Genomic DNA, 13,069 nt, shown 5'->3' on the forward strand with positions numbered 1-13,069 from the left:
CTCCTCATGTTCCTGGATGAGCTCATTTACATCACCCTCATCTACCTCCAGACCCATCGACTTTCCGAGGGACACAATCTCCTCCAACACTTCTACCTAGGTCTCGGTCTCTGGTTCTAATCCTTCGAAGTCCCTGTCTGCAACAACATCAGGCCATAACTCTTTCCATGCCGAGTTCAAGGTTCTTCTTGTAACCTCTTGCCATGCCAAGTCAATAATGCATAAACATATCACGATGTTGTAGTGATCTTTCCAAAACTCTTGAAGGGTTAGAATTGTATTGTCATTCACCTCAAAGCAGCAGTGAAACAAGTGCTTTGTGTAAAGCTTTTTAAAGTTGGAAATGACCTGCTGATCTATAGGTTGCAAGATTGAAGTCGTGTTGGGTGGGAGGTAGAGGACTTTCACGATTTTGAACTCATTGAGAATGTCATCTTCAAGACAAGGTGGGTGGGCTGGAGCATTTTCAAGGATTAGTAATGCTTTCATCGGGACTTTATTTTCTTGAAGATATTTCTTCACTGCAGGACCAAAGATGAGATTTACCCAGTCAATAAAAAACTGCTATGTAACCCATGCCCTAGCATTGGTGTGCCACATAAACTGCAGTTTTTCTATAAGAATCCTATGAGTCTTAAAGGCTCAAAGATTTTCGGAATGATACACTAGCAGTGGCTTTACTTTACAGTCACTGCTAGCATTTGTACACAATGCAAGGGTCAGACGGTCCTTCATGGGTTTATGGCTTGACAGCTTCTTCTCCTCTGAGGTCATGAAAATCCTCCAGGGCATTTTTTCCCCAAAACAATCCTGTTTCATCACAGTTGAACACTTGTTGGGGGATGTAGCCTTCCTTTGCAATAAGCACAGCAAAACATGCGATGTACTCCTCAGCTGCCTTAACGTCAGCACTCGCAGCTTCACCATGCCTCACCACCGAGTGGATGCCGGATCTGTTCTTGAAATTTTCAAACCAGCCATGACTTGCCTTAAACATATCTTCTGCTGCCTCTTTTGAGGTTGATGGTTCTTTTTTCTTCAAGTCGCTGTAAATAATAGGTGCCTTTTTTCATAATACATCTCTGTCACTATATCTCCTGCCAGCTCTTTCTCTTTCACCCACACCAGCAGAAGCTTCTCCATTTCTTCATGGATATTTGTCCTTAATTGGGACAGAATTGTAGTTCCTTTTGCTGGATTTGCAGTTTTGATGGCATCCTTTTGTTTAAGGATGTTACAAATTGTAGATGTATTGCGGTCGTACAGCCTTGCCAATCACTCATACATCACGCTCATGTTTTTCTATTATTTCTTGCTTTTCTTCTATCGACATCATTCTCTTCTTCTTCTCACTACTGTCCTTTTACCTTACTTTCTCTGGCCCCATGATAGCACACAAAAATAGTTAGTAAAAAATGCAAAAATGACTCAAGAACGAGTACAGCGCACGAGATTCTACTTGATTCTGCAGGTAACACGTGAGAAAAAACGAGATGCTGGTGGTGTGCTGCTGAAACTGGACCCGTGTGCCAACTAGCCGCAGCTTCCTGAATCATGACTTGTATCTCAGAATTTCGTTTGGATCTTGAACAAAAATACGGACCGAGTTGCAGCTCATATTTAAAAAATGTGTATGTTGGTCTGCTTGTATCTCAAGGTACCACTGTACTTGATTTTAAACAAACCATTGTCATGCTTTATGACTCTACTGTAAGTGAAACATCTATCCTTTCTGAAATTGACATTAATGACCAGTCAATGGAGTATAGCCCTATTTCCAGTTCTCTTTCACCACTTTCTCTCTTGTTTTTCTCTTTTGTTCATCCACTTACTTACAATACATTTTTTCCCCTATTCCCTCTTTCTCATTATTACATTGTACTCTGTCATTCTCATTGGAGACAGGAGTGAAGAAAAGGACAGGACAGAGAGCTCTACCTTCAGGCTTTGTTTCAAGGCGCGCTAGAGGCTGAAACACCAGGCAGTGTGTTTTTAGGTCAGTGAGTAGTCTGAGCTGTGTACACATGTGTCTCTCTTCCTGGGTGGTGTCACATCAGAGCAGCGACATGCCTCCCCTCTCCATGCAGTGGACAGCAGCAGCACCCTGCCCACACCCCAGAACCACCAGAGTGCTCTTGTGACCCTCAGCCATCCATGTCTGTGTCAGAGGGCACTTTTATGTAAGAGGTGTGCAAAATCTCACTGCCAGTGGCAGGCTGCAAGTGCCAGGAATCTGGCGTCCCAGAAGCTGCCACTGATTCTTGGAGATTGGTGCTTAAACACCCCAACTCCTTCGCCCCTGAGGTGGGGGGATTTTGAGGCCCATATTTTGCCCCATTTCCCTGAATTTCCCTTGAATTAATTTCAGTTACTTAGTAGTATACCTTTTAAAAGCTCCCTCCCTTCCCTGATATGCTTCCCCATGGGTGTTTTCTGCATTTCTCAAAAAAACTAGATATACTCAAATCCTTGTGATATTTCATAGGGAACCATATTTGAAGAACTTGATTTTTCCATCAGTGCCCATCAGCCTCTGCTCTCTCTGCTTTGATGGTGCCCTCTTCGTACAACCCCACCTTTGCTGCCATTGTCTCCTCAGTTCATTCAAATATATGTTCATAGAACTTGAACCATATCTCCAACATCTAAAATAGTGAATGGCCAAGAGTTGGAGCTCAGTGAATATTTGTAGGGTGAGCAAATGACTAAGTGAGTCATGTCTGAGATGAGTCATTTTCTCTCTCCTATCCAGGAATCCTTTCTCTCTTTTATTCTTCAATCCTAGTCTTCAACTACAATCTCATAAAATATTTTTTGTACTATAATCTCACACTACTTTCCTCTTAAACCCATAGGACAAAACTTATTCCTGGCTGGGAGCCTTTGTTTCGGTTTTCTCTTTGACCAGAAATCCCCACCCCCGCCTTTGCCTCTCTAATTATTCAAGTGTAATATTATCACTCCATCCAAGTATAAGTCACTCCTCCCAATCCCATGAGATCACATCTCGCAACCTCCCTGGCCACCCTCTCTTCCATGTTGCGTAAAATGACTTTTGTGTTTACATACTCTAAATATCATACATAATCTATTTTATTTTGAATTATCTCCAGATGTTTCATGTAATAATATTTAGGCCCTGTGTCCAGACACTTTAGATGTATGTGTGTATGTATGTCTGTGTTCAGTCAGACATATTTGTGAATTCACCTTCCCCTTATATTTCTTTGCAGTCCCCAAATCAGCACTTGCAGGGTTTTCATGGTCATGCCTACCTTCACAGGGTGGTGCAGACCTTGTCACCAGGCACATCCGTTCTCAGATGAGGTCAAACAAGCCAACACTCTGCCCTCTGGTTCCAGCTATCACCCTGTAAACCAGTGTCCTCTCTGTGCTCTTTTTAGTGCCACATTTTTCACATTTCATGCTTTTTGTTAGTGATTTCACTGTTTAAAATGGCCCCCACAATGGTGGAGAAGTGCTGTCTCATGTTCCAAAGGGCATGAAGGTTGTGATGTGCCTCACGGAGGAAATGGGCATCAGGTGAGCTTTGTTCAGGCAGCAGGTGTAGTGCTGTTAGCCGTCAGTTCAGTGCTAATGAATCAACAGGATGTATTGCATGGAGTGTCTTTAAATAGAAACACTCATAAAACAAGATTATGTATTGATTTGTGATGAAAGTGTTGTGATGGAGGCCTACAGGAACAAAACCCTGTATTTTCCTGAGGAGCAATGACCCAATATTTGCTAATTCAAGGTTTGTGACAACTTTATAGAATATAACTACCATGAATAATGAGACTTGACTGTGAATGTGTGAGTGTTGTGAATGTTTGCATTTGCCTCATGTGGGCATTTAGGAGACAAAGAAAGCAAGGGTTATTGAAATTAAATAGTGTGCCCAAGATTATTTGCTAAGATGATAAATGGTAGATCTGGAATCTTGACTGCCAATATCCCAAAGTCTTTTGGCTGTTCACACATCATACCAGTGACTTTTCTTTGTTTAATTACCTTAGAACCTAATTATTACAGGGAGTGTGTGTGTGTGTGTGTGTGTGTGTATACGCACACACGTATTGAATTGACTGAAAGAATGATGAAAAGCTGTAATTCATACAGAGAAATACACCTAGATAACATTTTTAAAACAGTTTGCTCTACAATCCTAATTTAGATCTTAAAAGAGAAGCTCATTCCAAATCTTAAAAGAGAAGTAGAAGGACTTCCCCATCTAAAAGTTAAGTTTGTAAATCTACAGACTTTATATTCCTTATTGTGGAAATGAAAGTCTGACAAGCAACCAAACCTTAAAGAATCAAAGCTACAAAAATTCTATCATGACCTGGAAGATCTGCACCTTAAACTTGCCTGACATTGAGCTGAGCTGAACTCACATGTGCTGTGGCAGTGGACGCCTGCTCATGGTGTGTGGTTAGATGGGCCGGTTTCAGACAGCTGCCACCTTCCTCAGCAGATGTGCATTTATATAGAGAGATGACAGGAGAAATTATATCTTGAAATCTATACAAAACAGATCTACATGGGTCAAGATATTATATAGCTTATAAATATATGTATCTACCTATAAATATACATATATGAAGATATTTTTTATACTTCATGATCTATTTTCACAAAATAATTTACATATTTTTTAAATGTCCAAAGTAGCTTTGTGAGCACAGTTTGAAAACCTGTCTTTTTTTCTCTTATGCTATTCTCCTCTAAGCAGATTGTTTAGGTGCCTAGAGGTTAATGATCCTAATCTTTTATGCTTCTGTATTTGCAGATGATCTTAGTTTAGTGCTAAGTATAAGAAAGTCTCTGATCACTGATAATCCAAGTTTGCCTGACTGACAATGTAGGACACAATGATTTCTACAGCACTGTGGTTAGACTTAGTGTAATGGAGTGATGTCACCTGGTTTTGTAGCATCAATGTCTGGATGTATGTATAAAATGGATGACATTTTTTTTTTCATATGATAGTCTCTTGACATTTCTTTTTTCCCTTGAAAATAAGAGCCAATCATGAGGCTCAAATGAACATTTCCCAACTTCTAGAAAGCTGCCAGAGACAAGGTTGCGTGAGGTGCTCCCAGCGGGGTGGTGACACACGGTGACGTTTTATGTTTGCCCCAAGGCTGCACCACCGATCCTGGAGTGCTGGGAAAGGGGACAAGCGTCCTTAAGAGCTGTGTCGTTACTGAGCCAAGGAACTGCTTGGTTTCAGCTTAGAATTCTGAATTCTAAAAATTCACTATCATGCCAATATTTCCGGAATATCTCAACGGCTTTATGTCCAATGACTTTAATGATCCTGTTTTGAGGAGCTAAGCTGTTAAGAAGTCAAGGTATGAGGCTTGATTTATTTTCGTCCAGTTTAAAAGCACAGCTGAATTTCATGGTGCAGATAAAAATAGATTAACTGTATGACTGCACCCAAGCCTTTGTTGGCTGGGTAACTTCTCCAACTGGGCAGAGGACGTTTGTGTTCAGAGGTGGTGACCCAATGGCTTTGTCTCTCCAGGATTCATTTAAAAAAAAATCTACTGTGTTTACTAATGGGAGCACCACTCGGAGTTTGTTTAGCAGAATCCCTCCTCAGCTCCAGAGGGAGCACAGAAGCAGTAGGGAAATTGCAACATTTTCATCTGCAGACTCTTGCTTATTTTTCAGTGGAGATTGTTGCAAACCATAATCCTTTTTTGCTTCAGGAGAAGCTGTCAGAGGATGAGAGAAAACACAAAGAAGCTTTGGAAGACCTTCAAATGGTGGTGGACGAAGACTCCAGGAGCGAAAGCAGCAGTGCGGATGAAGGAAGAGAGAAGACCAAGCTGCTGTTAGAGAGACTGAAAGCCCTGGAGGTAAGACGGGGAGCAATTTTTACACATGTGAAGAAGAAGTGTTCTGCTTCTTTTATTGGCACTGGGTTTGAGTGAGGTTAAATCTTCCTTTCTTGAGTCTCTGTTCCCTCAGAGACTAATAGGATCTAGCCCAGGGGTCTCAAACTCAACTCAGCATGTGGGCCGCAGAGCAAGATCACAGCCCTTCGGCGGGCCGCACTAGGTCTACAAAAGGCAACTGTTACACAACACTTTTCTCACTGCAGTTGAAAACAAAAAAAATCAGTACAACAAGCACAATCGTACATGCAGTTTACTCAGTGTCACAAAACGACCAGAAACTGTAGTTCGCATCACAACTGCTGTTAACTAAGCTAATATCTAGCTAGGATGCTAGAGAAATGAAAAATACAAGTAGGCCCCTAGGCTTACTTAATTTTATCCAAAATATTTTGAACTTCGTGGATTAGTCTGCGGGCCGCACAAAATTGTTCGGCGGGCCGCATGCGGCCCTCGGGCCGCGAGTTTGAGACCCCTGCTCTAGCCTCTCTGTCAGTCATGAGCTTTTGCTCATCATTCGTAGAGCTCAGATTCTTGGCCTAATGACTGTGATCGTATTGCCTTAAAAACCATTCATTAAACAGTGACTCACTTTACATTCGGTTCAGCCCTCAGTTTGGACCAGTACCCCTAAAATTGCGAACTCCTTGAAGAAAGAAGCTGTCCGATATTTCACTATTTACCCAGTACCTAATACAATGAATGAATGAGTGAATTAATAAATAAAATAGCCAATACTATGTAAGGGTCATTGTAAAAGAATTAAATTTTAAGCAGAATTATTATTTCAAAAAAAAAATCTGTGCAGAAAGTTCACCGTGGACAACATAAAAGTAGACGTAAAGCTTAGCTACAGGGTGCGTGAGGGCGGTATTGAACCACGACAGTCCCCAAAACCGCCTGTCTGGTACTTAATAGCATTGGACGTCACTTCAGGTGTTAATTCCTGAATGTGTACCACAGTCCTCGAAGAACATGACAGTTAGTTCTTGATTGAGATTTCACATGCTGAAATAGTCTGTGAGTGGGCTTAGTTCATTTTAATAAGTTTTCTGTTAGCGTGTAGAACTGAGACATAATGACTTTTAAACAGGGACTATGGGTAGCCCATCTCTTCTTAAACGAGGTACAGGGGACCTCAGAACCTCTGAAAATTTAGTTTCTCCATTGGGTCTGCAGAATCCTGAAAACTTCAGCAGAGTGAAGAAATAAGATTGGAGAAAGACATCTTGGTTTCCATGGTTGGATCCCGAAATCTCGCCTTGATGCTACCACATGGTCTAGAGTGGGCATATGGCCCTTTTTGCTGTAATTTCCTCATCTATAATAAAGCAAAATTAAGATTATGGACTTTGGAACCAGGTCCCAGGGTTTGGTTTGAATCTCAGTTCTACTCCTTTCTAGTTTTGAAACATTGGGCAAATTAATTAGGCTCACTATGCCTCTGTTTCTTCAACCGCAAACACAGGGCTAATGATAGCAACTTACCTTCTGGGGCAGGAAGGAGGATTCAGTGAACTAATATTTGTACAGTGGTGCCTGGCACACAGGCTCTTCTCTCCAACTACCCCAAGGTGCCTGCCGTTCCTTAAATCTTTTTGCCCCACTAACCTGAAACCGTAATCCACACAAGAATGGTGAATAAACAGATTCAGCTCCTGCACACAGCACTGATTGAGGGTAGATAGTGTCACACATGGTAGAAGAGAGGTCAACACAGAGACTCCCATCAGCTCGCTGGATGGCCAGGAATCAGTCCTTTCTCCCCAAACGTTCTCATACTTTTTCATTTTTAAGATAGTCACTTTGAAAAGTGGGAAAGTCTTCTGAAGAGGCACTGAGGTTTCTATCTCAGAGTTCGGGGAAACTCATAGCTTTGTCTTGAGGATGAAGTACCTGGATTTAACAATAGCAATGAGTGGACGTTACCCGTTCTTACTTCCCTAGAGCCATGTACTTAAATTGTTAGTTTTACTCATGATTACAGTGGAAAATGCTCTTAGTTGACCTAATTGTCACTGAAAAAAACTGTGAAGAACATTTTATTTCATCAAGTCAGAAAGGATTTAAAAAATATCTTTGGCAATGCATGTTTCTTAAGTAAAAAAGACACAGTGTACTTTTTTTTAACTTTCACCAAGATCTCTCTACTCAGACAAAAACTCTTGCATCCAGCATTAATTGAATGCAAGGGATGGTATCACTAAGTGCCATTAAGCCTTACAATTTTAATACATAAAAATACTTTATTTTCTAAATTAACTTCCCCTGGGCAGAGTTACTGCTTGTTTTCTAAAATTCTTTGCTCAATATTAAGTTTACTCTCTCCTTGCCCCCAGATATCTTACTGTTGTCTATTTGAACATATAATAGAAAGAGATCTTCATTAAATATATATATGTATACACACATATGTAATTACACATATATATGTCTCATCCAATTTTCATATGAATTTAATTTAATTTAATTTTTAAAAATTTGCCCTGGCCAGTTCAGTGGATAGAATGCCAGCCAGGCATGCAGAAGTCAGGTCACACATGAGAAGCAACCATCTGCTTATCTTCCTCTCCCTCTCCTTCTTCACTCTCTCTTTCCCCCCCTTGGAGCCAGTGGCTCAGTTGGTTCGAGCAATGGCGTCTAGTGCTGAGGATAGCTCAGTTGATTTGAGCATCGGCCCCAGATGGGGGTTGCTGGGTGGATCCTGGTTAGGGTACATGTGGAAATCTGTCTACCTCCCCTCCTCTCACTTAAAAATAAATAAATAAAATTACTCTATGTACTTTCTGTATAATCCTTTGCATAATGTAGCAATTATTGTTGGATAATGAAGGGCTCATTCTGACTACGCACTGGGATAGTCACAGACCCCTACATAGATTTATACATTTTAACAAAATGCTGTTAAGATTACCAGGGACATTAAATATATTCAAAATTAATTTGGCAAATTTTATGTTGTACAGCAAGATTTTAGAAAACCATAACATATTTTTCATTTGCATATTTTTGAAACAACCATATCTGTGTGCCCTGACCTCGTAGTCCCGAGTGCTGTGGAAAGCACAGAGGAATGGTCTTCGGGGTGATGTCTGTGCGCCCTGACCTCATAGTCCCTAGTGCTGTGGAAAGCACAGAGGAATGATCTTTGGGGTGATGAAGAACAGCCCTCCTTAATTCCTGCTCCCCAAACAGGTCCTGAGAAGGTGTGGGGAGGCAGAGAAGATGCAGAGTCGACTCCCAATACTACTATATTCTTAATTAATATCGTGAGAATATTTAAAACAACCTAGATTGAGAAGCCTTGACTTTGAGAATTAAGTAAATCTTGTTCAAGCACAATATACCTCAGCCTGGGGAATGTCTAATGCCACCCCAACCCCAGAATTGTTTTTTTTCATAGTTCTTTGTGGGACTGAATTCTTACTTGCACTCAACTTTAAATCCTTCTTTCTTTTTTCCAGCCTCATGTAAAACAAAGCCCTTTTTACTTGATTTGTTTCCAAAAATCCAACCCCACAAAGATATGTGGTTGTGGCAGAATATCTAAAGGCTTTGAACTTGGTCTTTTTTTAAAAAAAAAATTATTTTTTGTGACAGAGAGAGAGAGACAGAAAGACAGACAGACAGGAAGGGAGAGAGATGAGAAGCATCAATTCTTTGTTGCAGCTCCTTAGTCTCCTTAGTTGTTCATTGATTGCTTTCTTATATGTGCCTTGACTGGGGGGCTACAGCAGAGCGAGTGACCCCTTGCTCAAGCCAGCGACTTTGGGCTCAAGCTAGCAACCTTGGGCTTCAAGCCACAAACTTTAGGCTCAAACCAGGGAGCATGGAGTCATGTCTATGATCCCACGCTCAAGCCAGCGACCCTGTGCTCAAGCTGGTGAGCCCCCGCTCAAGCCAGATAAACCCACACTCAAGCTGGCAATCTTGGGGTTTTGAACCTGGGTATTCTGCGTCCCAATTCGATGTTCTATTCACTGTGTCCCCATGTGGTCAGGCTGAACTTGGTTTTTAATAGCTGCAGGACTTCCCCTTGATCCTCAGCCTCCTACCCCAGAGCACAGCCAGCCCTTGCCACTTGCTCCCTCTCTCTTGGTCGAATTCCCCAGCCCTTATTACGCAGAGCTTTTTAGGTCTCTGCCCTGCAATCATGCTCTCATTCCAGATCATCCTCAGAGCTCATCAAGGAATTTTGCTAAATAAGACATTTACCTCCAAACAAAGCTCTAAGGCCAGCAAAGTACTATTAATATACACACATGCACGCATATTTTCTTTCTCTTTGTCACAGTTGTATTCTCTACTCAGTGCCTTGGTTTCAGTAATTTCCAGTTGTTTGTGAAGAAGAGTGGGCTCTCTCTCCTCAACTCCCAGCAACTGCTTTCCCTGGGACTAGCTTATCACTTTTGTCAGGTCCTGATGCCTGGTGGGGAAGCCATTTGGTGTATTTGATATTTCTGCCTTACCAGACCCCATGGGTGATACAGATGTCACCTGAACATTTTTCTGTAAGTTTTAAGTGTTAGGTTTGGTATTTTCTTTTTTTCATTCTTTTAAAATAATTTTCAATGCTGCTCTTTTGGGAACTGCTTACTTGAAATAAAGTTCATCATTTTGAACATGTCACAGGCCCTTTCCATCAAAGGACACCTCTCCCCTCTACCTCATCCCATACCACTGATTCCAGGGATCTTCCCAGACTGACCTCGTCTATTGCCTTGACCTTGTGTCTTCCTGGTTCCCTGTTCCTGGGCTTTGGTGGTGGGGTCCAGGCTTGCTCCTGGCATGTTCCTTGAAATACAGGGTTTGCTGCCTCCAGGCCCTCCCCCAGCTCCCACTCACTGGCCAGCTGCTTAGTGACTAGAAATCGGGACGAGATCCCCTAGCTGCCTCTCAGCTCCTGTGGCCGCTCTGATGCCCAGACTAGCCAGGGGGAGAAGAGGCCTGGCACCACCAGGGTTCTGAGCCAGCAGATAAATGTGATATCATTACTGTAGCCTCCAGGTCAGAAGAACTTCACTTCTTACAGGGAAAACATATTTTGCACAGGAAAATATGGCAAGTAAATGTGCTAAAATCAGCAACAACTCTTTCTAGGCAGTTATACCTTTCTGTGAAAGTATGACAACTAAAATGCTAAGCACAAGCATATTTGTTCATCACTCATTCCTGTTTAAAATGAGGCAATTTAAAATAGTAATTCTCATGCCTGACTCAATTATGTGTTGAGTTTGTAGTTAATAGATATTTATTTAATGCCTTCTATGGGCCAAACACTGTTCTAGACTCCGGCATTAGATTAATTGCATGGCCCCCTCCAACTCCAGTGAACAGAGACAATAATACATATTTAGTAAAATAGTAAATGGGAAAAAACAAATAGACAAATAAGTGAGCCCCTGAATAAGAAAATTTAGCTGACATACTAATAGGAGAGTGAGGATGGAAACGGGAGTTATTTCCTTCCAGTGGCCGCTGATCCTGGGCCAGTCGAGTACAATGTAAATAATAAAAAGGGGACAGCTGAGGGAAGATCTGGATGAAAAGCAGGAAGAAACTGCACATGTGAGGTCCCAGAGGTGATAGAAAGTTTGGCAAGTTAGAGACACAGAGACAAGTACTTTGTCCTGGAACAGAAGGTAGAAGATTCAAATGTTGGAAAAGATGAGTTGAGAGAGGTCAATGGAGGCCAGACCCTATAAAGTGTTACAGGCCACAGTCACAGTAAAAATTCAGTGTAATTATCAATGCAAAGGGAAGCCATGAGGGGTGTTTAACTAGGGAAGTACCATGATCTGACTTGTGCTTTAGAAAGACAATTCTTGCTGCTTTATGGGCTAATGACAAGACAGAAGAAGAGGCAGGGCCACCACATAGAAGGTTGTTTTAGATTGCAGATGAAAGCTATCAGTAGACTGGTCTAGGGTAGGTACTAGCACTAATAGGGACTAATAATAATAATAATAATACTGATGGGGAATAATAATGTCTGTATTGGCAAGCCTTTATATGGGGCTTACTGTGTTCCAACACTGTTTCAATATATATATATATATATATATATATATATATATATATATATATATATATATAATATTCATCTTCATAACAATGCTGTGGGTGAGGTGGATGTGATTATTATCATAACCATTTTAAAGATGAAGATAGAGCCCCAGAAAAGTTGTGTAAATTGCCCAGAGTCACATCAGTTAGTCAGTTAGTATGAGAATCAGAATTTGAACTTCAGTTGTATGGTTCTGCTATGCTACACTGGTAAGAAATGGTCAAGTAAAAATTCATTTTAGAATTAGAACCTGGCATTGCTGGTGCACTGGATGTGGACTATGGGAGAAAGTAAGAAACAAGAGTCACTTGTAGGGTTTTGGCCATAACAACTGAGTATGGGTTGTACCAAATTTCCAAGGGAGGCAAGGCTTGGAGGAGAGGTGACTCACAGAAAGGAATGCACAATCATCAGGGATTTTTTGTTTGGTTGTTTGCTTGTTTTTGGTACATGTTAAGTTGAAATGCCCGTTCAACATTCAACTGATGATGATCCATAGGCAGTTGAATATCCAAGGCCAAGGTCAGGGCTAGCAATTATGGATTTGAGAGTCATCAGCGTATAGACGACAGCCTACACTGTGGGACTGAATAGGGCAGCACCAGAAGTAAGTGTGCATGTGGACCTTACGAGGGCAGAGGACAGGCCCCTGGCTGCCCCTCTGGTAGAGGTCTGTCTGAGGAGGAAGAGCAGTCAGGGAGCCTGGGAAAGAGTAGCTCATGTTGTAGCAGGGAAATCGGGAAGGCAGAGGTGTCAGGGAGCCTTAAGAAGAACGTGTTTCTGGCCCTGGCCGGTTGGCTCAGCGGTAGAGCGTCGGCCTGGCGTGCGGGGGACCCAGGTTCGATTCCCGGCCAGGGCACATAGGAGAAGCGCTCATTTGCTTCTCCACCCCCCCTCCTTCCTCTCTGTCTCTCTCTTCCCCTCCCGCAGCCAAGGCTCCATTGGAGCAAGGATGGCCCGGGCGCTGGGGATGGCTCCTTGGCCTCTGCCTCAGGCGCTATAGTGGCTCTGGTCATGGCAGAGCGACACCCCGGAGGGGCAGAGCATCGCCCCCTGGTGGGCAGAGCGTTGCCCCTGGTGGGCGTGCCGGGTG

At 42.2% G+C, this 13,069-nt stretch overlaps 1 protein-coding gene across 7 annotated transcripts in view; it reads left to right on the forward strand.

The window, feature by feature from the left end:
• Positions 1-13,069, forward strand: part of NCKAP5 (NCK associated protein 5) — a 1,181,736-nt gene that overhangs the window by 860,040 nt on the left and 308,627 nt on the right. For all 7 annotated transcript variants that reach the window (XM_066233486.1, XM_066233488.1, XM_066233487.1 and 4 more), the window contains one exon: positions 5,721-5,870. In XM_066233486.1, the coding sequence (XP_066089583.1) occupies positions 5,721-5,870 (150 nt within the window). The remainder of the gene's footprint in view (positions 1-5,720; positions 5,871-13,069) is intronic.

Source organism: Saccopteryx bilineata, chromosome 5 (genome assembly GCF_036850765.1).
Source record: "Saccopteryx bilineata isolate mSacBil1 chromosome 5, mSacBil1_pri_phased_curated, whole genome shotgun sequence".
NCBI classification, from domain to species: Eukaryota; Metazoa; Chordata; class Mammalia; order Chiroptera; family Emballonuridae; genus Saccopteryx; species Saccopteryx bilineata.